At 34.7% G+C, this 25,002-nt stretch overlaps 1 protein-coding gene and 1 pseudogene across 1 annotated transcript in view; one reads left to right on the top strand and one right to left on the bottom strand.

Moving 5' to 3' along the window:
• The first annotated feature begins 10,342 nt into the window (after positions 1 to 10,342).
• LOC141829747 (cytochrome P450 703A2-like) lies at positions 10,343 to 11,869 on the top strand (annotated as a pseudogene).
• A 1,445-nt stretch (positions 11,870 to 13,314) lies between these two features.
• LOC141829014 (uncharacterized) overlaps positions 13,315 to 25,002 on the bottom strand; it is a 36,282-nt gene continuing 24,594 nt past the window's right edge. Inside the window, exons 12-22 of the mRNA XM_074716422.1 lie at positions 21,544 to 21,825; positions 21,118 to 21,254; positions 20,838 to 20,932; positions 20,732 to 20,767; positions 20,569 to 20,628; positions 16,820 to 16,945; positions 16,658 to 16,709; positions 16,531 to 16,568; positions 15,746 to 15,810; positions 14,351 to 14,402; positions 13,315 to 13,751 (exon numbers count right to left, since the gene is read on the bottom strand). Coding sequence (XP_074572523.1) covers positions 13,680 to 13,751; positions 14,351 to 14,402; positions 15,746 to 15,810; positions 16,531 to 16,568; positions 16,658 to 16,709; positions 16,820 to 16,945; positions 20,569 to 20,628; positions 20,732 to 20,767; positions 20,838 to 20,932; positions 21,118 to 21,254; positions 21,544 to 21,825 — 1,015 coding nt within the window. The 3' untranslated portion in view covers positions 13,315 to 13,679. The remainder of the gene's footprint in view (positions 13,752 to 14,350; positions 14,403 to 15,745; positions 15,811 to 16,530; positions 16,569 to 16,657; positions 16,710 to 16,819; positions 16,946 to 20,568; positions 20,629 to 20,731; positions 20,768 to 20,837; positions 20,933 to 21,117; positions 21,255 to 21,543; positions 21,826 to 25,002) is intronic.

Genomic DNA, 25,002 nt, shown 5'->3' with positions numbered 1-25,002 from the left:
ATAAGAATGAGTTTGCCAATGATCACTCCAAATATCGGCACATAAAGAAACTTTATTATTTAATTTACTAAATTTATCAATTAAATTCTTTTTTCCTTGTTTTACTAATTTTTTAATTGTACGAGTAAGTGTAGTCCTAGGAACACGTTTAGCACATGGATTAAGAGATTCTTTACAAAAATCTTTAAATGTGCATTTAGATCCAAAACTAAAAAAAAGATGTTCTACGGAAATAAATTTAGCTAATAACTCTCTTAATTTATTATCAGAATATAAAAATAAATCGGAATCAGTACTACTACCGCTAGAAAATCTAAATAATTATGTTTAAGAACAGTCGAGTCCATATTCTATCGGGTGCTTCGTTTCTACATGTCATTTTAACGATCCATAGCCGCCGCCGGCTTGGAATTTGCAGGAAGCATTGTAATGATTGCATTTTGCATGCATTTCTCCCGATGGAAGAGTGACCTTCTCAAAATGTTTAGTAAAAATAGAAGATTTTAGAGGAGGATGTTTCCGAACCTTAGAAGTAATTGCATCAGTACTTCCTTGTATTTCGGGCGTTGGAAGGTGTTGGGCCTCGGTCTCATCATCAGTGGATTGAATGTTGGGGTCCTCGTGCGCTATTTCTTTTCCCCTCCGAGATCGATGTGAAGAACTTCCACCGCGGCATCCTTCCATTATAGTCGAAAGATAGAGTCGGAACTCGGAAATGCGTAGAGATTAGAGAATGCGAACTTGCGAAGTTGAGAATGAGAGTTAGAGAGTAGAAAAAGTGTGTGGAAATGATGAAATGAACTCCCTATTTAATCATAACGGACACTAAATCATAGTCATTGATCAAAAAATGGTCAAATGATCTTAGCCGTTCAAAAAAAAAAAAAAAAACCCCAACAGCTCCGAACCGCCGGTTCAGAGCCGTTGGAACCGCTGGTTCCAACGGGAAAACAATAAAAATTAAAATTTTGAACCGACGGGCCGCCGATTTCACACCCTCTTCAACCGGAACTGGCCCGACATCCTATCGGGCCGGTTCGGGTTCGGCCCGGCTAACCGGGTCAACGGGCCACCCAGCCCGTTGACCCGAGCAGGGTCCGGGCTGGACCCGACCCGTGGTCGGGTCTACTCACAAATGTACAGTCCTTTCTAATTCAAGTAAATCTTTTATATATATATATATATATATATATATATATAAAGTCATCTTCGAAGATTCTTTTGTTGTTAGTTCTTCCTCTAGGTGCTAGTTTTTCTTTAACTGTTGTTATATATATAATTTTCTTTTCGGTGGGCTCATTTATCTCAGTAAAAAGTGAAATTTATCATCCTAGTGATCTCATACGGTCGACTTCACGATCATCTGTAAGGAGGTAAATTGAAAAATTACAGATGATCACGACGGAAGAGAACATTGCTTTTGTGGACTCATCCATGTCTCCACATGATTGTTCATCTTGCTAAATATGATATTATTCATCTTGTCCGGGCATCATGGCCGATGACTCAATTAGCATGTGCAATTAATGGATAACATGATCCATATAATCTTGGTGATGGGAAGCAAGAAGAGCTTAGAGATCTCGTCAAAGATCAACGTTGGGCTCTGCGGCTTCTTCGAAGGCAATATCTATTGCTGCCATTGAGATTGAGCGGAAGAAGCGTCCAACGGGGGCATGGAGGTCATTTAGTGACAACACTCATGTACATGAAGAAAAAATACTAATCGGTGTTGAGAAGGGCGACAGAAATACTAACCGGCTCCTCGACGAAGAAGAGAAGGACGATGAAGGAGGGAAGCAGAGAGGTTCTCTACGAGGTCTCTGCGATTGGGTAGCGATGGGGAAGGAGTTGACATCGAGGGAGAAAAGGAGGGCGATGAGCGTTCGGGTTAGGGTGTGCACGTTTTCACATTTTCACCGCAGTTTTCATTCTCCCAAAATGATATTTTATCATTTTCTATTTTTTTAGAAAATGACTTCTTATTTTCTAAAAAATGAGATTGGAAAATACAAAGCAAATAATAATTTCTAAAAAATGAAAACGAAAAAAGACCAAACCAAACACTCCCTAAATTTTTCATCCCACTAGAGAAAAATGCTTACGATGCAACATAATTCAGATTCAAACTGTGAGTGCTTGAGTAACTCAATGAGCACCTTACCATTGCACTTTGCTTTTCTTCTTTCCTTCTCTATATATAAGGTAATGATTTTAGCAAGGGAGGTATGCATAATTTACTTCAAAACTATTATTCTACTACTATTTCTCTGTTTTTTTTGTTCTTTTCTTCAATTTTGACTTGAGCTTTAGAACAGTCATGCCAAGGTGCGCCTTAGCCCCCTTCTAACATTTTTTTAGTTACTTTCAACAAAGTAGAGAGAAAACAATTCATTGGAATTTTGTCCGCCCAACCTCCACTTGCTAAACACAAATATGATCCTCCAAAGGCTGACCCGATTCTGTAGGACTGGTGGGCGCGCTAAAGGGGGTGAATAATGCATTCTTTCATTCGTTTGACTTTATAAAAACTAGCAACAGAATTAGTAATAACAAGTAGGGAACTCGTGAATTTACTTGGTTTCTAACCTCCAGGGTTAGTATGTCTAAGGTCTATGCATGGGACGACTCCCATCCACTAATAGTCTCCTTTACGGACCTTTGTCCAGAGGTGAAGAAATTCATCTTACAATCCAAAATATAATAAATAAAAGTACAGAAACTAAGACTTAAAGTAAAATCACCCGTGTAGTCAATCTGCAAGTCCTTGAGCGCAGCGCAATCTTCCTAGAACTTTCTCGTTAGCACAAGTCAGAAGACGTTCGTGTTCAGCAGCACCGCAAGATGAAAGATTTGGAGAATCAGAGAGTTACTCCTTGTGGTGCACGTTGAGGCTCTTATATAGACTCTTTCGAGCGTCTGGATTCTTATTGGGCGCTTAGATCCGATCCAATCTGATCTCTTCGGTCTTTATCGGGGTCGATTCTTCGTGATCCGAGAGCCTAGACCATCCAGACCATCCAGGGGTGCCTGGACCGTTTGGACGCTTGGAGTAACATTCGGACGCCTGGATCCAGACAATTTGAATTTGACTTGAGTTGACCTCGGGTTTGGTTTAACTGCTTCTGTGTGCTCCTCTTATACTTCCTCCATCTTGCTTCCAACTCCTAGTCCTTACAAGATCAACATACAAACAAACAAACAACCTAAGTCTACCTATAATTCGTCTGACCTATTAGGCTTACCTAAGCCTTACCATGTAGGTATAACCAACTAGCTTACTCATGCCTAACTTTCAATTAGGACTAGTCACTTCCATAGGTAGACTTCCAAACTGCCAAATATCCTATTTGAACTTTTCCTTATCTAACCTCCAGTTAGGACTAGTCACTTTCATAGGTAGACTTCTCACCTGTCAAGCATATGGTCACACTTTACCTGTTTGGACTTTCCCTTGTCCAACCTCTAGTTACGACTTTCTTGCCTAGCTTCACTCACCAGGACTTCTTGCCCAGCCTCCAACCAGGTCTTCCTTGTCTAATCTCTAGTTATGTCTTCTTGTTCAGCTTCACTCACTAGGACTTCTCCTAGTCTCCAATTAGGACTGCTTTTGCATAGCCTCAATTAGGACTTTCCCTGCCTAGCCTCAACAAGGACTTTCTCTACCTAGCCTCGACTAGGACTTCTCTTGCCCGGTCTAACTGACTAGGACTTTTTGCTAGTCTTCTGATCAATCTTGACTTGACTAGACTTTACTTACATCCAAACATTAGGTTCTGTTTGGAATAACTCTTGGTCAAGCAGACCAGACCTAGATGTATTATCAAACATTGAAACTCTAGAAACAGACTAGTGCTCCTTACACCAATAATCTTCCCCTTTTTGATGTTTGACAATTTCTTAAGTTTAAAATTAGGTCAGAGTTTATTAGCCTGGGAGAAATCTAGATTTTTAACTTAAGTCTCTTCTCCCCCTTTTCATACATCAAAACCTGTTAAATTGCACCAACAATCATTGTATGTCCTATGATCACAACTTAATCTTGACAGTTCTTAAAAGACTATAGTAGATTTCAAAAATAATTTTGTAAAATAAAATTTTAAAATAGTTCTCAAAATAAGTTTTAAAATTATCTTTCAAAAGAATTTTGCAAAGACATTCAACAGAGCTTTTCAAAAATATTTTCAAAAATAGTTTTGAAAGTGTTGTAAAGTAGATGAATTTTTAAAAAATATTTATCATTCTTTTAAATCAGAATCTCTCCCTTAACTTGACACGTCCTTAGGCTCTTTGTTAACTACAAAGAAACCTCCTTATATGTCTGAGAGTTTGACCCAAATTAAAAGCATACTTCTAAAATAATTTTGAAGCATGATTTTGAAATAGTTTTCAAATATTTATAAAAAATAGTTTTTGAAATAGTTTTGCTCCAATGATTTGGGCCTCCTCCTCAATCTGGCACTTCCTTAGGGTTCCTTGTTACCCACAAAGCAAGCTCCTTATGTGTCTAAGAGATTAATCCAAGTCATCAGAACAAATAACTTATGATTTTTAAAACTAATTTTTTAGAATATAAATTTTAATTGAACTTTCAAGTTGGACTTCCCATTATCTCTAACACTTCCATAGGGTTCCTTGTTAACCACAAATCAATCTTCCTATGTGTCTTAGGGGTTGTTCTAAGTCAAAAGACCAAATTTAAAAAATATATTATAAAATATGAGTTTTCAAAAGAGATATTTTCAAAAAGTTAGATTTTTTTAAATTAAATTTTAAGATCTTTAAAATGAAAAATCTTTCAAAAAGTACTTCCTCCTCAACTAGACACTCTCTTATGATATTCTTGTTAACCATAAAGATTTTCTACCTATGTATCTTAGGGTTCTAGACTTAGTGTTAACCTAAAAGTTATGTGTCTAAGTGTTGATCAACCCATTTTCAAAAATATAGATTTTTAAAAATATTAGCATATAATTACACACAGAAAACATGAATTTTAAATAATTATCAAATTTTCAAAAATAGTTTTTTAAGAAAATAGTTTAATAATTTTTAAAAATATTTTTAAAAACTTTATGATTTTAGTCCTTAACATCTCACTCATTCTTAGTGCTTCAGTACATGACACACAATGGTTGCCTTATGAGTTTCGTGAGATGTTTTATCAATTTTATCTTTATTAAATTAAGTTGAGTTTTAATGAGTATTTAACCTTGTGTTAGATTTAGATTTAACTGTCAGTTGATTAGGTCCACGTTTCAAAAATTGACTTCCAAGTCGTGGTAAGGCAGGAGCCTTCTTGGTTATCGGAACAACGACCACTTCCTTAGATAAAGACTTTTTAAAAAATTATGATCTTAATCAACTTCTTGAAAAATCCTAATTTAGCTAGTCTAGGATGTGGCGAGGTAGCTTTCGTTAGATCGACTTAGCAAAGCAGACAAAGTAAGGTAATCCTTACTCCACTTAATTACCTATACTAAGTTTCCCTGACGTACTATCATCTAGCCCTACCCCGGTACTATGTTGGCAGTCATTTGTTCTTAACTAACTATTCTAAATTAAGCACGTATTAAATATGATGACATGGTATTTATGTGCGTAATAAATAAGCATATGCATGTACATGACAAGTACACATGATTCAATCAAGTTAAGTAATTTTTAATTTCTAATAATGTATTAAATTTTAATTTGATATATTTTGTATGGAACTGTAAATGTGTCAATCTACTTTGACACACTTTAAATTTTATTTCATTATATAATATGTTAAGCTAGTTTCATAATTATAAATATTTTATTATAATTAGGTTCATGATTTTTAATTTCTTTTTATTTAAATTATTAAGTTGTGGATTTAATTTTTTTTTTTTTGAATTAAGTTATGTTTGAATTTTTAATTTATTTTATAAATTTATTTTTGAATTATTAGTTTGTTTATAATTTGTTTGTAGATTATTAGTTTATTTTTGAATTATTAGATTAGTTATATTTCATAATTAAATAAAATTTGAGAATAATTTAAATTTGAGATTTTAAGATTTAAATTTGACTTGTTAAAATTTATAAACTTATTTTCTTGAATTTTAGGATTTAATTTCAAATTTTTTGAATTTAATTTTAAATTTTTAGAATTATTCATTATTTTATAATTAAAAGTTATATGATTGTAGTTAATTTTAAGTTTTTAGTGTTTAAATTTGAATTAATATTTTTAAAATTTTAAAAATTTATTGTAAAATTTTTTTAAATTTAAAAATTTTTTATGATTAAATTATTAATTTTAGCACTTTTCTTGATGTGTTTTACATTTTTCTTATTATTAGGATTATCTTGATAATTTAATTTTAAATTATTTATTAAAATTAAATTATTCAATTTATCTTGCTAATTATAATTAAATTATTATTAATTTTTAAATTTATTAAATTAATTAAATTTAAATTATCTAATTTGTCAGTATCTTGAATAAATAAATTAAATAATTGGTCTAATTTTTTATTTATTAAAATTATATTTTAATTAATTAAATTTTTAGAAGTAATTAAATTATTAATATTATTTAAATTATTTGAATTAATTAAATTTTAATTTATCAAATTGAATAATTTTGAATTAGTCAAACTAAATGAGTTTGATAAAATCTAAATTTAAAAATTTTAAATTAATTAATTGTTTTTTATTTAATAAAATTTTAGATTTATTTGATTTTTTAATTTATTAATTTTAACTTTTATATATTTTTTAAAATATTTGAATTATTTAAATTAACTAAAATTTTTAAATGAATTAAAATTTTAAATTATTTTGATTTTCAATAAAATTAGCTCTAGCATGCAAAACCCTAGGGTATTTTTATAATTAATATACTTACTAGAATCACATCTCCTAATTTCGATTTCTTCTCCTCCGTCTTCCCCTCCGGGTATCGATTTTTGTAATGCCTGCGGTTCTGGCACTTAAAGCACGTGATGTGCTCTTTGTTCCTCCGGACTTCTAACATCAGTTGCCCATTTGTCGTTGATGGTACCATCTGAGTCTTATGAGTAGGACATTGATTTTTATAGTTTTCTCTCTCCCTGTTTCATTCACTCGACTTTACAAAAACTAGCAACGAAATTAGTAATAACAAGCAAGGGACTCGTAGATTTACTTAGTTCCTAATCCCCCAGGGTTAGTATGTCCAAGGCCTATGCATGGGAAGGCTTTCGTCCACTAATGGTCTCCTTTATGGACCTTTCTCCGGAGGCGGAGAAACTCATCTTATAGTCCAAAATATAATAAGAAAAAGTATAGAAAGTAAGACTTAAAGTAAAACCACCACTGTAGTCAATCCGGAAGTCCTTGAGTGCAGTGCACCTTTTTTGGAACTTCCCTGGTAGCATAAGTCGAAAGATGTTCGTATTTAGTAGCACCACAGGATGAAAGGTTTTGAGAATCAGAGAGTTATTCCTTGTGGTGCACGTTGAGACCCTTATATAGACTCTTTCGAGCGCCTGGATTCTTATCCGAGCATCTGTATCCGATCCGATCTGATTTCTTCAGTCTTTATCGGGGTCGATTCTTCTTGATCCGGGTATTGGACCATCCAGTCGCTTGAACTTGGGTTTGAGATCCTGAGTTGACTGGTTTGGCTACTTCTGTTTGTTCTTCTTATGTTTCCTCCATCTTGCTTCCAACTCCTGGTCTTTACAAGATCAGTATACAAACAAACAAACAACCTAAGCCTACTTGTAGTCCATCTGATCTATTAGGTTTACCCAAACCTTACTCTGTAGGTTTAACCTACTGGCTTACTCATACCTAACTTCCAATTTGAACTAGGATCACTTCCATCGGTAGACTTTCCACTTGCCAAACATTCTGTTTGGACTTTCCCTTGCTTAACCTTTAGGTAGGACTAGTCACTTCCATAAATAGACTTCTCACTTGCCAAATATCCGATCACCCTTGACCTGTTTGGACTTTCCCTTGCCCAACTCCAGTCAAGATTTCCTTGCTTAGCTTCAATCACCAGGACTTCCTGCCCAGCCTCCAACTAGGTCTTCCTTGCCTAACCTCTAATTAAGTCTTCTTGCCCAGCTTCACACATCAGTACTTCTCCTAGCCTCCAACTAGGACTGCTCTTGCCTAGCCTCAACTAGGACTTTCCCTGTCTAGCCTCAATTATGACTTTCTCTGCCTAGCCTCAATTAGGACTTTCTTTGCCTAGCTTCAATAAGGACTTCTCTTGCCCGATCTAACCGACTAGGACTTTTTGCTAGTATTCTGGTCAACCTTGACCTGACTAGACTTCACTCACATCCAAATATTAGGTCCTGTTTGAATCAACCCTTGATCAAACAGACTAGACCTAGGTGTATTGTCAAATATCGAAACTCTGTGGACAGACTAGTACTCCTTGCACCAACAGATTCAAGAGGTAGGTCTACTAACTCAGTACAAGTCAACAAAGGATTGTTCTTGTTTAGCCTCAACTAGGACTTTCCCTACCTAGTCTCAATTAGGACTTCCTATGCCTAGCCTTAACTAGGACTTCTCTTATCCGGTCTAATCGACTAGGACTTCTTGCTAGTTTTCTAGTCAACCTTGACCTGATTAGACTTCACTCACATCCAAATATTAGATCATGTTTAGATCAATCCTTAGTTAAATAGACCAGACCTAGGTGTATTGTCAAGCATCGAAACTCTGAAGATAAATTAATAATCCTTGCACTAACAGATTCAAGAGATAGATCTACTGACTCTGTACAAGTCAATAGAGGACAATCAGATAGGAGTTGACCCCTCCCTTGATCTCAAACAGGATCATCTATCATTGCTTCATGAAAATTTTGGGCTTAGAATTTTCAATCCAAATTGGCATTCCCTACCAACTTGAGATCATTACTTATTTAACTAGGTATACTTTGGCCACTTAAAAAAAAAAAGACATAAGCTAAATTTACTTATTAAACATATAGCAACTATAATAATAATTAAAATAATTTCAAATAAATTTACATAAATTTAAATAATTTTAATTAAATTGATAAAATTATTTCCATACAATAGTATTTTATTTATAATGAATTTAATTAAAATAAAATAATTTATGTGGAAAGTACTAAAATAAAAACATTTCAATATAAAAATAGGATAAAAATAAAAAAAATTATTTTTTATTAGATTTGTCAAAAGACTTTCCTTTTTAATTTATCATTAAAATGAAATTTCATCCTGTCCCATCCTATTTTAATTCTTGAAAATATTTTTATTGTTAACATTATTATAACAACTACGATTCATAACTCTGATATTTTTGTACTCTAAATTTATTCAGTAAATGAATCAGAGGAAAAGTTGTCTACCTTAAAGATTAGTCGAGTAAAATCTAGACATCTAAATTATCAAAAAAAATATTATATGAACACTTAAACTCATGATCAATATTAATAACACTATATTATAATAGTTATGATTTATTATATATATATATATATATATATCATTTTCTATCAATAGTGATAATATTATATTATAATAATTATGAATGGTAACTATTAAAGTATAGATATTTCATTTGGCTTAATATTATATTGTATTAATTATGTCTCATGAATATTACAACAATGTAACAATGTAGTATATTCGAAATTGTAACTATTATAATTATGATTAAGTTATTTTTTCTACGTGGTGATATTACATTAATATGGCATGTAGCAGTTATTATATTAAAAGTGTAAAAATAAGAATATTTTTAAGAATAAAAAATAGAATGGAATATTATTTTATTAATAAATTAATTAATAAATAAAATGCCTAACAAATAATTCAGTGTACCGTTTTACATGTTTGGCGGTGTACTTTCGCAATCTAAATGAATAAAACATGGCTGGCTTCCATAGTTTAAATGAATAAAACATGGCTGGCTTCCATAGTCTAAATGAATAAAACATGGCTTCTTCCTGTTGGAGATAGAAGCAAAAAGAAAAGAAATTTTAAGAAGATTCAAAGCTACTGTTGTAATTTTTTGATTTTTTAAAACATGGCTTTTTCCTGTTGGAGATATAAGAATGCTTTGGAATTAATTTTTTTAAATTAATTTAGAAAATATATAATCTTTGGCCATCTTAAAAAAATAAAAACATTTAACGCAATTGCTACTATTGAACTTTGACTTAACCTAAAAAATTATAAACACAATCAATACTTCGTATAATAGTAATCTATTACAAATTACCATTTAACATTCCTTATGTCATCTCCACTTTCACAATCATCTCTATATAAATCTGCATCCAGTTGAGGAGATGGAAGGCAAAGAGCGTTGCATGCTTGTTCCAAGCTAAGAAATGGAGATGGTTAACATTCCATTCTCAATTCCTCTTGTTCTAATTCTCATGTTAATGTCCACTCTTCTGCTAATGGCTGCTGAGAAGAGGCATCGTGTCTCCAAGTTGAGGCTTCCACCAGGCCCAGCAAGGTGGCCGATCGTCGGTAACCTGACACAGCTGGGTCTTCTTCCCCACAAGGACATGACTCGCTTCTGCTGCTCCTACGGCCCGCTTGTCTATCTCCGCCTCGGCGCCATCGACGCCATCACCACCGACGACCCGGCCGTCATCCACGAGATCCTCGTCCGGCAGGACAACCTCTTCGCATCCCGCCCGAAGTTGGTGTCCGCCTTCGAGTTCACCTATGGCAAGGGACGTCGCCTGGGCTCCAATGGGCCCGCATTGGAAGCGACTGCGGCGGATCTGCGTTGAGCACCTCCTCACTACCAGGCGCTTCGAGTCTTTCGCCGAGAATAGGGCGCTGGAGGCGCTCCACCTCATGCGTGATGTGAGAGAGAAGGCGTGCAAAGGTGAAATGATCGAAGTGAGCCAGGTGCTCGGCGCCTTCAATATGAACAACGTGACGAGGATGCTCCTAGGAAAGCGGTACTTAAGGGTCGGCTCAGCCGAGGCGGCTGAGCTGTTGAGCCTCACGCACCAACTATTTTCGCTTCTAGGGTCGTCTATCCTGGTGACTACCTGCCGTTATGGAGGTGGCTCGTCGACCCCTTCATCGGAAATGAGAAGAAGATGAGGGAGGCTTTTCGAAGGATGGATGGGTTCCTGCAGAGGGTTATCGACGAACACCGACAAGCCATTGAGGCAAAGAATCTAACAGATTGTGAGCATGGCGCGGACAAGGACTTCGTTGATGCTCTGCTTTCCTTGCCAGGGGTGGAAGAGAAGGAGCGGATGGATGTTAGGGAGATGAAAGCCATAATTTCAGATATATTCACGGCGGCGAGCGAAACTACTGCAGTGGCTACCGAGTGGGCGATGGCGGAGGCGATCAAGAATCCAAAGGTGCTAGAGCGGGCACAGGAGGAGCTGGACAGAGTGGTCGGACGGGATCGTATGGTGCGAGAGTCCGACTTGGTATATCTGAACTACCTCCGATGCATCGTCAGGGAGACCTTCCGGATGCACCCTCCGGGGCCGCTTCTGATTAACCACGAGTCCACGCAGGCCACCAAGCTCATGGGGTACGACATCCCGGCGAAGACGCGGGTGTTCATCAACGCGCACGCGTTGGGGAGGAACAAGCGCGTGTGGGGGGACAACGCAGACGAGTTCATGCCGGAAAGGCACCTCCTAGCAGACGAGGTGAGGGTCGAGATTCTCCGCAGGGGTGAGCTCGAGATCTTACCCTTCGGCGCGGGGAAGAGGAAGTGCCCCGGCGCGACGATGGGAACAACGATGGTTCTGTTGGCCCTCGCAAATCTCTTCCATGGCTTCGACTGGGAGGCGCCGGAAGAGATCGATATGGAAGAGGCGTTCGGCTTGACCCTACACAGAGAGAAGCCGCTGCGGGCCATGGCGCTTTAACAACACATGCGAACCCTTAGCTTGTTGACATGACAAGCAACTCAGCAAATTGAAGAAAGAAAAAGCACATGATGAATGCTTGGCTTAGGACAAAATAAATAAATCAAAAGATCCCTTTTATAATCAGCATAGAAAAAAGTGTATCATTTTAAAATTAAATTAAAATAACTTTCTAATATATTTTTATTAAAAAAATATTTTTATTTCAATATTATTATAATACCTTATAAAAATAAAAAAAATTATATATAGGATTCTTTTATATCAACAAATTTTTATCAACTTAATTAAAATTACTTAAATTTAATTAAAAATCATTTTAAAATGATCAAAATTATTATAATATTATAATATCTAATTAAATGAAATTATATCAGCTATTTAATTGACTGCTACTAATTAAATAACTGTTATAATTATAAATGACTTTCAATAATATTATAATGATTTTGACAATGTTAAAGCCATTTTAATTAAATTTAAATATTTAATAAAAAAATGTATATAAAAATAATCTATGTATAAATTTTTTAAACTAAATTAAATCGATTTATAGTTGTTATAACAACGTTATTATAAGGGTAATTTCAATAAAAAAAAAAAGGGGGTTCCTTATTTTTACCCTCTTGGGTTAAGTAGTGGATTGGATTATTGTCTTTAAGCATGACTAAATTTCCTCTTTTCAATGTTAAGTTGCTTATACAGGCCTCCCAAACATCCTTCAATGCCTGAACTACATCATCTAAAGAGCATGATAAAGTATGAGTAGCATGAATGTAGCATGACACACTGCATGCAATGGGTCCCATTTACATGCAGTGGAACTCACATCCATGCAATTGAGTGTATCATGCTACATTCATGCTATCATTTTTCATGCTCCTTATCATTTTTCTCATCTAAAATAGTCCATCGCATTCATTTAGATGGCAAAATATCATGTCCACAGTATACTTGAGGTTAATCAATCTATAGTTAATGAAGATCTTGTTAAAGCTATCTTCCTTTCATATGATAAATATGACTTAATTAGTGGTGCTGCATGGTGGATGAAACTCAGAGGAGAAAAAAGCAGTCGAAAGACCTTCTGATTAGTGTCAGACACATGCTCAAATAAAGAAAGGAGAGAAGGATGTAGCTTACCATCTGGTTAGTGTTCACACGCTCAAATGAGAAAAAGCAGGCCAGCCATATAATCACAATTCAGAAATTGAAATACAAAACTAAGGAAAATGTATATATGACTCATGACAAGGCAAATATGAATATGAATATGATTATTATAATACCATGAACTTTGGATACAATAAATAGGTCTTGCAAAAGCAGCTTCATCCGCTTGATCTTCAAACTTCTTAACTTCAAATCCAAAGCAAGAAAGAACCTGAAAAAGTGAAAAACAAGAGACTCGCAGCACTGTACAAATACAACTTGACACCACCAGAAAAGAGAGAAAGGAGAGACTTGCAGCACTGTACAAATACAACTTGATGCCATGCGTTTCAGCAACACACTGCTTACTACCAAATTTAAACAAATGGAATTTTCCCAAAATTGGAACCACGGAAAACCTGACAGCTTACATTGTACATCATGATCCTGAACATTTTGTAGCATTGGGCAATATGGTCTCCAACAAACCAAGCCATATGCCACTGTGAGAGCCATGAAATTGATATCTTCGTTAGTTCCTTTCTATTAGATCTTCTTAAGATAGGTAACAAGAAAGTACGTGGAAGATCTCAGCCAGGAATATCTATATTTCTGGCATGATAAAATGATCCAGAACCTCCAGGATGTAGGAACTTGATCAACATTCTTCTATCTCTTCATTCCTCTTGTTCTCTTCTTGGTTATACAATGCATTTAACTCTTGTTGTAACTGAAAAATGCAGGAAATCAATTGGATAAGCCAAGTGATAAATAAAAGGGAAAACATATAAGCATCCCATTTAATGGCTCTGCTTTTCTCTTAACTTGTTATGTTACAATCCTTAAAATATGTTCGTCCTGTGTTCATTAAAAATACTATACATGCACAAGAAGGATAAGCAAATCATAAAATTGCCTTATAACCAAACCTGGACCACTAATAATGGTAAATTTAACTGGTACAAACATAAATGGCAGTTTGTCTAGAAATGTAACAGGTATAAACTATAATACCCTTTTATAGAAGGTAGAAAGAGTGTTATAAAAGAAACTAACTTTTACTATCATGTTTCTAAGCATCCACTTTTCTTGTTGGTAGAAACAAATGAAAAGAATATAAAACCACTAACATAACTATTATATCTATTTTCAGTTACTTTTTCCAGTACTAAGGGACTGCAATAACTAATACTAGATACCCACATAGCCAACATATATTGGTAGAAATTGTGAGAACACGTCTTTAGGCAAAGATAAAAATGATAAGATATCCGTATTAGCATGATCAACCCATTCCTAACTTATAGTAGTATCAAAGAGTTTGCTTGCCTGAATATGTCGCAGCTGTGCTACAGTAAGCTCATCAGTTAGGGTAATCATCCTGCAGCAATAAAAGATAAATCAACTGGATATCAGGCGCCCTAGGAGCACAACATTACTATCTGAATTATAGAAGAAAACTTTAATTATGTAATACATATAAATTTAGCATTCAAAAGATTACAAATTTATATGGAACTGCTTTTTTTTCAGTCATGTGTCCCTTTAATTAAATAAAGTCTGAATTGAAAACCAAAACAATAGGCATAGTGGTAAGGTTCAGTTTAGTATAATGCAGGATATAGCAAGTCCATGTTAGCTGACGAGACATGCATCGTAAAATATTTATTTCACTTGGTCCTATGTGTTTATTAATGAATAATTTGGTTATTTAATCAATAAAAATGATTATGATAATCCAGCTTTACTGGCCACCTTCTAACTTGAACCACAAGCAAAAAATCCTGCTACTGGAAAATAAATTTGTTATGCTTCTCAATAAATGAATTATTCATAAGAGTAAAATTTGTTCTTTATTGCTGATATGGTTGAAATGTACAGTGCCTGCAACATTCAGAAACTTGTACAAGGGAGGCACAGCTGATATCAGCTGATATGCGACATTTTGGTTAGTTACGCATCGTGGGGCAACACTGAGCTAGATACAGATGATACAAAGCTCAATATAGATGACAGAGACTAATATAGGTGATAAAAAAAATATTATATAAGATTAAGAGAATTATTCTATAGTCAATAATATAGTGGCTAATATACATTCACGGTAAAAGAACAAAAACTGTGAGTAAAAAACATTGAAAAGAGATTATTTTATTATCCTAAAAAATAATTACTTGTTCAACTTACATGCTATTAAGTTAGAGAAATCATGATTCATGCTATTAATTTAGAGAAATCATAATTATAAACACAAATATAATATTGCATTCCTAAGTTTCAAATTTTTATCCTTTTTAATTATTAAGTTTATAATAAAAAAAATCCCACAAATTTTCTGAAACAATATTTATGGGGAAGGAAATTTTTGCATCATTAAGCTGCAATGCAAAAATGTATATAGGGTGCCATTGTCATCAGAAAATTAGTGTACTTGTTAAGGAGACTCCTGTTTGTTTCTTTTATTTGAGAAAAACACTGATTATAGCTAACAAAAAAAAAATGGTACATGCATGGAGTATTCATAGGGTCCATACTAAAATATTGGATTCAGTTGCAGGCATGAAAATATGATTTTTGACAATCACTAACATTTAATTTCAGGTCAAAATGAGATCATAATTCATCATTCATATTGGAGACTTTGATTATGATTTTGTAAGTCTAAAGTTGGTCTGTTATAAATGCCTTTAATTTACAATAACCTACACAGCCAAGAGAAACTACCTGGCTTGTAGCTCTGAGATTTTACTCAGTAGTATGCGCTCCCTTTCGCTGTTCACGCCATCCAGCTATTAAAAATAAATCTTAATCAGCAATAAACCAAACTTTACATCATTTCCACTCAATTTAAACTGAAAACAAAATGATGAACAAGTACTAATTTAACAACAAAAGAGCAGTATGGTGCAAAAGCATCCCTTTAGCAACCAGAATTAATCATTGTTTACCTGCACATAGTAATCAATTACATATTTATTATATCTCTCAATCTCCATTTTGAGTGATTTATTCCATGATATAAGTATACTAAATTGAGTATATGCTGCCAGTAGAGGAATAAAGTTATGACTACCACAATAAATCACCATATAATTTCTCTTGCTTTCCTCTTTCAATCTTTTTTGTGATTCCAACACCAAAGGTGGTAAAGCAGTGAGTAGGATATAAATTGATAGGATGCATTGGATCTACATTTCGTACAAAATAACTGCAATACCAATATTGTAGCAACTCCATTTGCAATGAAAAATCAAATGCAAAATTTTAGTAAAATAGTAATTTGTTATTCACTCAACAACAATGTGCTGCAAGATTAACATAGTTGGAACAGGAGGTAACCCCAAATGTTTCTCTTGGAATGTAATAAACACTACTAATTGGCATGATACCAGAGTTGGCATAACCAAAATGTTTCTATGGAAATCTGATAAACACACAACTAATCAGCATAATACTACCAATGGCATGTAATCAAAAAGATCGAAGAGTATGAAGTATAGCATGCTTACCAACTTCTCATTCTTCACATTTTGAGCTTGGGAAGGAACTGGAGGGGAAAAAAAAAAAAAAGAATAGCTCAACAGAATTTTCTACTTTGATCTTTCAGAAACACAACAGGAATATCTTTAAACTCACAATCAATTATCTCACTTTGCTGCAAGCTATTTAACAGATTCATAATGAGATCCTGGCAATTAAAACCACTAAGTTTAGGCACATCAGTGTTCTAAACAACTAAAAAATTTGTTGTTAGATTTCAGTCAGGCATGCATCAATTTGTTAAGGAATGGATGATACCTGTTGAAAAGATGTTTGCTGAAAAATATTTTCAAGGTGCGGCTTGAGAATGCATGCAGGTACTGCCCTGCTGCTAACTTCCTTCGGATTGCTGTTGCGGTCTTCATTTGGAGGTTGGCCCAGTGACTGAAAGTAGATAAATACAGGTACCTAAGGCAACTAACTAATGGAGAGATGGAATAGACATAACTATCGGAAAATATTGATGCATCTATAGTTAGTTTCAACAAAAAACGGCCAACAATAATTGCATCATGAGACTTCTGAATCTACCCTGTGATTGCTCCAGACAATTATAGATATCTAATTTGAGTAAGAGAAAGCATTAAAACTTAGTCTCCATACAGAAAAACATCGAGTGATTCCTCCAATAGAAGTTCTCAGTGAACCCTCATGGAGAAGCATGAGAACCACTTCTAAAAGGCACCCTGGTTGCCCTCCTCTCTTGATTGTCGATTACCGTTTTGATCAAATCTAGTTTGCCATCTAATTTAGGTAGTGTCTTCTTATTGATAAGTATCACAGTAAGATTTGGGGTGTTCTCCCTTATTTCTCTTCCTAGCTGTGTATTCTCGTAATCGTTTATGTCTCTTGAATTAGGGTGATGACAATGGAACCATAGTTTCAACTGCATGTGATACAATTTTTCCCTTTGTGGATTGATCCATATCTTGGTATGGAGACATAAGAACTTGGTTTTTGTTAGATTACTACCCTTGCTATTGTACTTCCCAACCCTTGATATTATTTTAAGCAACACCATTAATCATGATTAGCCAATTTTAGACATCCACTTCAAAATGTGTTTCACTATTCACAACCATCAGAACCAAGGTAAGATCCTCCTCTTTGCTTGCATGGTGAATCCATTAGCCTAAGTGAGACAACCACAAAAAGAATGAGCAATGAGGGGTTTTGTGATGGTTAGAATTGGTAATGGAGATTCCACTTTTGTTTTTGCATAATAAATGTAGATGTAATTTCTTGAATGTACTCGTGGCGGAAAATAAGTAATGAGAGTTTTGCATCCTAACCTTACAAGAGCTTGTAAGGTTGTGGGTATTTTACTATGTAGAAACCACCCCCGATTTGGAGTTAAATGCATCTATCATAAACCCGAGCCTAGCATTTATAACTTTGGTTTAGCTCTAAACTAGTGGAGATTCCACTAGTTCTTATTAAGCTGTTTCTTTTGTCATCTTGTTCTATTGTTGGACTCTCTTAATTTTGTTATGCTTAGATGGTTCATAGTAAAATATTCATCTGTTAGAGCATATTTTGTTACTCTATGGTTGATATTAATCATGAATTTACTTATTGTACAAAAATTGATGATAGATGTGTAGCAAAGAGAGAGAATACACTCTAAAAACATGGTAGTATTTGTGCGCTGAAACAATTAAATAATAGTTTGTTAGGGGAAATACTTGTACAACCTTTCTACTATGAAGTTGGATCTACAAAAGTAGATTTGGCCAAACCTAATTGAGTATGACATGCCATCTTATAATAATTTGTGACAGTTGAGTATTATCTCGCTCAACTAAAGAGTCAAGTTTTTAAACCATTGACTTTATGTTGATACAACCCCTTAGGGTCAAGAGAGTTTTCTAAGTCTGATAGCCCCCCCCCCCCCCCCCCCCCCCCCCCCCCCCCCCCTCGCTCTAGAAGTGTTGAGTCACTGCATTAGAGCTTATGAGATGCAACCACCATTGACTTCAGACATTTAACTTATTTTATGTTTCAATGCTTGTCTTTATTAACTTGAATCATTGTAAAAATGACTAACATGCAGTTCATTATTTCTACAAAATAATCATCCTTATTATCTAACATGCATTTCATTATTTATTTGTTTGAACCATGGTAAATATGACTACCATTTTGCATAGTTGTGTTACAAGTTCTGTCTCACAATTTAGGACATAACCTTTTAATAGTTGGATAGATATCGGTGTACTGAGAGGCGGGTGTAAAACTCATTAACCTGCAAATAGTGAGAGATTTCATCTTCCCATGCACTCGTCCAAGGCCAAATCAAATTTCATTAGTATGTTAGATTGGTGCTTCCCATGCACTCATGCAAGGCCAAATCAAATTTCATTAATATGTTGGAGTGGTGCTCGTGTGTGATTGTGTTAGAGTGTGTAAGCACAACAAAAATAAACAAACACAAAATAAAACACAACTAACAAAAAGTGATTATGTGATTTAGAGCCCATCCTACTCCACAACCCAATGATTTATAAGAAAAATCAATCCATAAATCGCACCAATAAGAATCCCCTTTTCAAGGCCAAGAAACCTCTTGCAATATGTTATCTTGCAAATATGTAAAACTAAAGCACAAAAGAAGACGATACTAGCGGCTCATAGAAGAAGCCTTTCAAAAGCCCTTGATTGTTGTTTTTCGTGGCCATTATGTCATGCATAGTTACCAAGAAAAATACGGTCAATGCTTATATAGAGGGCTCCCAGCAGTTAGCCAACAACTAATTTGTAAACGGGATTAGTCGTTTGAAACCCCACATTTATTAGAATTCATAAAATATTTATTGCAGTCAACGGTCGACAATTCAATTAACTCAACAAAATCTCTATTTAACTAAAATCTTGCTTATGTGATTGGAACTCTAATTTAGTCAACTCAAATTTGTTCCTGAAGAGATTTTTAGTCAACTTGATAGTCAACTCAACACTTAAGTCGATTGGATCATCGACTCAATCTACTTAAAGCTCACGACTTTGCCTAACTCATGCCATGTAAGCCACACAAAGCTCCGAAATCAAGCTTGACCGTTGACTATAAATAGGAACTTGTTCTTCATTAGTCGAAGACTCTTTTACAAGACAAGTAGGTAACTCCTACCTAGCTTACCCACATTGTCCACTAACAATGTTACCCAAAAACATGAAACTTAGATTACAATTCACATAATCTCTCATAGCTCACTCCTTTTAGGTATTCCATTTGTTACAGTTTTGTGTTGTCCAAGAGTGCACCTCCAGTCAGCTTCTCAATCCTTATGCATCAAACTCTCCAAGCTTGTTTCGCATATCACCCTTCACTAGGTCACTTATATAGTCCACCTCTTGTTGAGCTTCCTTAGAGACACTCAATCATCAGCCCTTCAAGTGGAAACTCAAATATTTGTATCGTTCACGTGTAAAAAAAATTAGAAATAATCATGCCAGACTCACTTATGCCAGACATCTATGATCTGAGTTAGATATTTATACCTGAGTCCTAGGAACACAGATATTATTTGGGGCTTAGAGCTGGTTTATTTTATTTGGATCAGATCATTTTATGTTAGCCACATTATTCTTTTAGCACCATCTCTAAGACTATTCTTTTTGTTGTGCATCTATAGCTCACTACTCAACCATACCATAAAGGACATCTGCTTCTTAATCATTCTACTATGGGTCTAAGGAAATTCTAAACTATCTGGATACTCTCTTTGATATATGTCCCATGATGTTGATAGAAATCTCTAATATAAAACCTTTTGATGCTAATGTTGAAAGATATGATGTTACTACTAAGAATAGTAGAACTTTTCCTTGATGCCACATAAATTGCAGCTTTGCTTAATAAGAAAAACATTACAAGAGATGCATGAGGAATTTACAAGGAAAAATCTATAGAGTAAATAGTATCTCCATGGAATATGAAACTACCATAAACTGAGAGATGCCAACAGGAAAAGAAACAAAAAAGAACAAATAGAACAGTGATGGCATACCACTGGCTTTTGATTAATTATCCAATCGTTCATGCTGGCAGATTTTCTTAAGGGGGATTCCTGAAGAAGGAAAGGAGAAACAACAAATGATTTGTCAAGGTTAAATGTAGATGACTACATAGTTGCATTATTTCATGGAATATGATCTAAAATTTTTATGTACCTGGGTTGACCTTGAAATGTTACCTAATGGCAAGTCCTAAATGTACAGAGATTTCAATATTTAGTAAAACCATGAAAATTATAATGAATAGTTTTCAGCATCTTACCTTTACAAGATCCACATTTTCTGATGTAACTGAAAATCGTCCTTTTATTTGAACCACATTAGGCTTGATCTTGTCCTCCAATAAGTCTCCACATCCTGTACATGTGAAAACAAAAAGGAAGAATACGGTAGTACATTTGGGAAATTTCAATTGTTAGACCTAAAAGATTGGCTTCTAGAAACACTGCAAATATTCCTAATGACAAAACATAAGAGCACATAATTGAATACAGAACAAATGTCAGTCATGTAAAGTTAAATGTAGACCAACTATTACAAACCTGTTGATGAACGCATGGGAGCAGATAAGCTGTTAGCCGAAGCACGGTTTGGAAGCATTAATGGACCGCTGAGATTTGCCACTTTGCATGTATCACGTATGTATCTCTCAGCTCCTTGCTGATTGTCATTATCAAACCTAGCAAGATAGAGGCAGAACTATTCACATTTTTGCATGAGTATGTAACTTGTAAGCTGACCTGCTCATTTCAATCAGGACAACCTAAAAGAAATCTGAATATTAGCAAATCATCACAAAACAACAATCAACAGGGAAAGGTTATTGTTCCATTTAACAACAGTAAATAGGAATGAGAAACTTCTGTCAAAGCATCTACCTTATATAACATAAGAAGAAAAGAACATTTAGAAAGAGTATCATTGATTCTTATTCCTAATCAACTGAATAAAGAAAGCCAATGATTAACCTTTCTGAGGGATGTCCTCTTTCTGACACTAAGGTGGCAGGCATGTGTGAAGATACAAGTGGACCACTATAAGTTTGACGTTTCTTTCCAATGTCAACTTTCTTATGATTGGGAAGTGTATCTGGATTTGATGTTGATGGTGCTGAATCACCTTGCACTCTGCAGCTGTCATATCGATCAAGCCTTTCCTGATTACTAGCATCTGAATAATCTGTTTGCAATATCTCATCTCTTGTATTTGAGCATTTTGTCTCGGAGAATTCTGCTCTATGAGTACTTCCTCTGCAGAAAAAAAAGGAACATGTGCATTAAAAGAAGATTTTATTATTCATTGAAGTGGTTTTTATTAGAATGCTAAGGATTGTGATATATTTGATTTTCGAAGTGCTAAGGATTCTTTTTGGCATCCTTAGCAAAAGAGGAGAAAAAATAGGGCAAAAATCAAAAGGCACCTTTTTTTCATTATTGTCAAAAGCGCACCCCATGTTGAAAAATTTTCAAAAGGACACCCAATCTAAGTTTTCTGTTTTCTAGTCAGTCCAATAATATTGTAGCAGTTTTGGCCAAAACTACTACAACATATCGAAGTTTTGAATTGCGACATGCTGCAACATTGTTGGAATGGCCGAGTAAAAAGGGATAATTAGGGAAGAAAGCTTAACGTAGAGCCAAGGTTCGAAATCTTGAGCCTTGCTGATGTTTGGGTTTTTAAAAGAAACTATATTGTTTCGGTTTAGATATGATACTGACATTCCAATGTTGCTGCCAGTGGTGAATTGGAGGTGGAAGGAACAACAAGATTAAGAAGAAAAAATAAAAAATTCAATGTTTGCATTTCATTTAGAATGTTACAAATTTGACATTATCTTGTATGAAGACAAACTACAAAAAACAATGTTATCTCAACATTATGTTTAAGAGTAAATAAGTATCAAAAGGATGTTGAATGTTGACATGAACTACTCATCAATATGATCAGCACAACAACACAGGAGATATTGTCTGCCAAATAGTATCGAATTTTGATAATTTATTGAAATAATATGTTTCGATTGTTTTTCCCTACACAATACAGGATTTCAAACAGTTTCAGTATCATATTGTATTGTGTCAATATGGTTTCAAAATTTATTTACTTTTTATTATAAGAAGACATCAATTAAAGAACTATTTCCATTAATATTTGTGAGTAATAGGTTACATATTATTACAAGAATTTTGGTCCCTTTCAGTTACCAGTATCAAAGCTTATATTATCTACAGGTTTCTTGAAACAAATTATATTTTTTGTAGTTTCCTTTTTACTTGTTTTCTTTTACTTATTTTTGGGATGCACATTGACAATTGTTTGTACTTGGTTCTTTTGTAGGAAGTAGGAATTCAATAGCTATATGAAGAAAGAGCTTTGTTTGTGTATAAGATATGCATTTAACATTCAGAATATATTCATGTAAATTAATACTTGCATTAACAAAAATATTATTTTTTGCTAGCCGAAAATTGTCAAAATGAATCAAAACCTCTTATTGTCAACTTTTTCATCCAAAATTAAAAATATATATTCTTTTTTTCCTTCTCAAAATTCATGTAGAAAATATATTGTCGCCTGCTTTATCTATCCATCTAATTGTTGTTGTCATTCGATACAAATATTAATATTTTAATTTTTCTCATCATTTTTATATCAAAATAAAGCTAAATTGATTCAACTATAACATCTTTGAAAAACAACAATGTGATCTTAGATATAAACTATGTATATGCTTTATTTTCCAAGGAAAAACAACAATTAAATCTTTGGTCCTGGTCCTAACTTTTACATAAATAGCTTTGAAAGGTAAAAGATATCTTAGAGCACAATTTATATAGTTTACATTTATTATTCGTAATATATAATATTTGTGTTGGAAACATAGCATCTCTTTAATTTCATTTAACAGAACTTATAATTAGGAACACCAATAAAACATTGATTCAAGAATAAGTTGTTGGTGCAAGGAGCACTAGTCTGTCCCTAGAGTTTCGATGTTTGACAATACACCTAAGTCTGATCTGTTTGACCAAGGATTAATCAAACAAGACCTAATGTTTGAATGTGAGTGAAGTCTAGTCAGGTCAAAGTTGACCAGAAGACTAGTAAGAAGTCCTAGTCGGGTAGAAGGAGAAATCTGGGCAAGGAGAAAAAAGTCCTAGTTGGAGGCTAGGCAGGGAAAGTCCTAGTTGGAGGCTAAGCAAAGGAAGTCCTGATCTGGAGGATTGGGCAAGAAAGACCTGGTTTGGAGGACTAAGCAAGAAAGTCCTGATCTGGAGGATTGTTAGAGGGTATGAGAACAACTTGTCTTCAAAAGATAGAGGAGGAGACTCAAAGGTAGTGATTGGTCCCCTTTAGTTTAGGATAAAAGCAATGCATAGAAGAGAATTATTGCAGTCCACAGGATAAGGAGTAGTAGTGTCTTAACATTGTAGCATAGAGGAAGAGACAATGTTCTCTGAAGGGAGGTTCGCCCTGGTTTATTGAAGGAGGATTGGTATGGTCCACAGGATAAGGAGCAATTCCTAATTGGATTTTTAGGGGACCAGGAAAGGGTGGAAGCACACTTGGGAGAGAAAGAATAGTTTGGTGGAAGAAAAGGGAATTTTTTTGGCAAGGGTAGGGTATTGGTTGCAAAACAATCTTATGTGGGAAAGCAAAGGAGCAATAATACAAATGTATTTGCTCCGGAGAGGTCTAATGCAGGAGCATGTCACATTGGCCTATGAGGGATGGTTAGTATGAGAAGTGGATTGGTTGAGAAGGTCAAGGAAGGAGTGGAAGAAGTCTTCAAATTTGGAAGGAGACACACCTCCAATCTGGGAGGTGAGGGTTGATCCACGATGATAACACTTTGGCGATGATAAGATGAGGCTTGCTGCTCTACACTTCTACAACAAGGTTGTTAAGTGAGACACAAAGAAGTAGTGGGTCAACAACAGGGAAGGGTTGGAGGAGGGTGCTTGCAATAGAAGATAATAGAGAGGAAAGTCTAAAACAAGTTTACCTCATGTCGTACTTCCATTCTGTGAGGTGTGGTAGATCCACTATAATAACACTTTGGGGATGATAAGGCTCATTGCTATTGTACTTTTATAATGATAATGGCCATCAAGTGAGACTTCACAAGAGAAGCAGGGTTTCTACAACAGGAGAGTCAGAGGGGGTTGCTTGTGGATATAGACAGGAATGCCTACAGCAAGTTTTTCTCATGTTGTGATTCGTATGTGACTTCTAGTAAGCCGCATAATCTCAATTAAGGATGAAGAGAAATAGTGTGTTACGGAGTATCAACACCTTCTAACTTGCCAATGTCAAGTTAGTTTACCTAATAGTCAAGTTTAGGTTTTGAAATTATATAAACAAATCATGTTTCGGTACTTTTTAATGGTAGTTAAGTGAGAGTACTTGCATATTAGACGCATTTA

Source organism: Curcuma longa, chromosome 5 (genome assembly GCF_044706935.1).
Source record: "Curcuma longa cultivar G26 ecotype Majalengka, Jawa Barat chromosome 5, ITB_CL_G26_1.1, whole genome shotgun sequence".
NCBI lineage: Eukaryota > Viridiplantae > Streptophyta > Magnoliopsida > Zingiberales > Zingiberaceae > Curcuma > Curcuma longa.
Note: the sequence above shows the minus strand (reverse complement) of the source record. Positions and strands in the feature narration are given on the sequence as shown.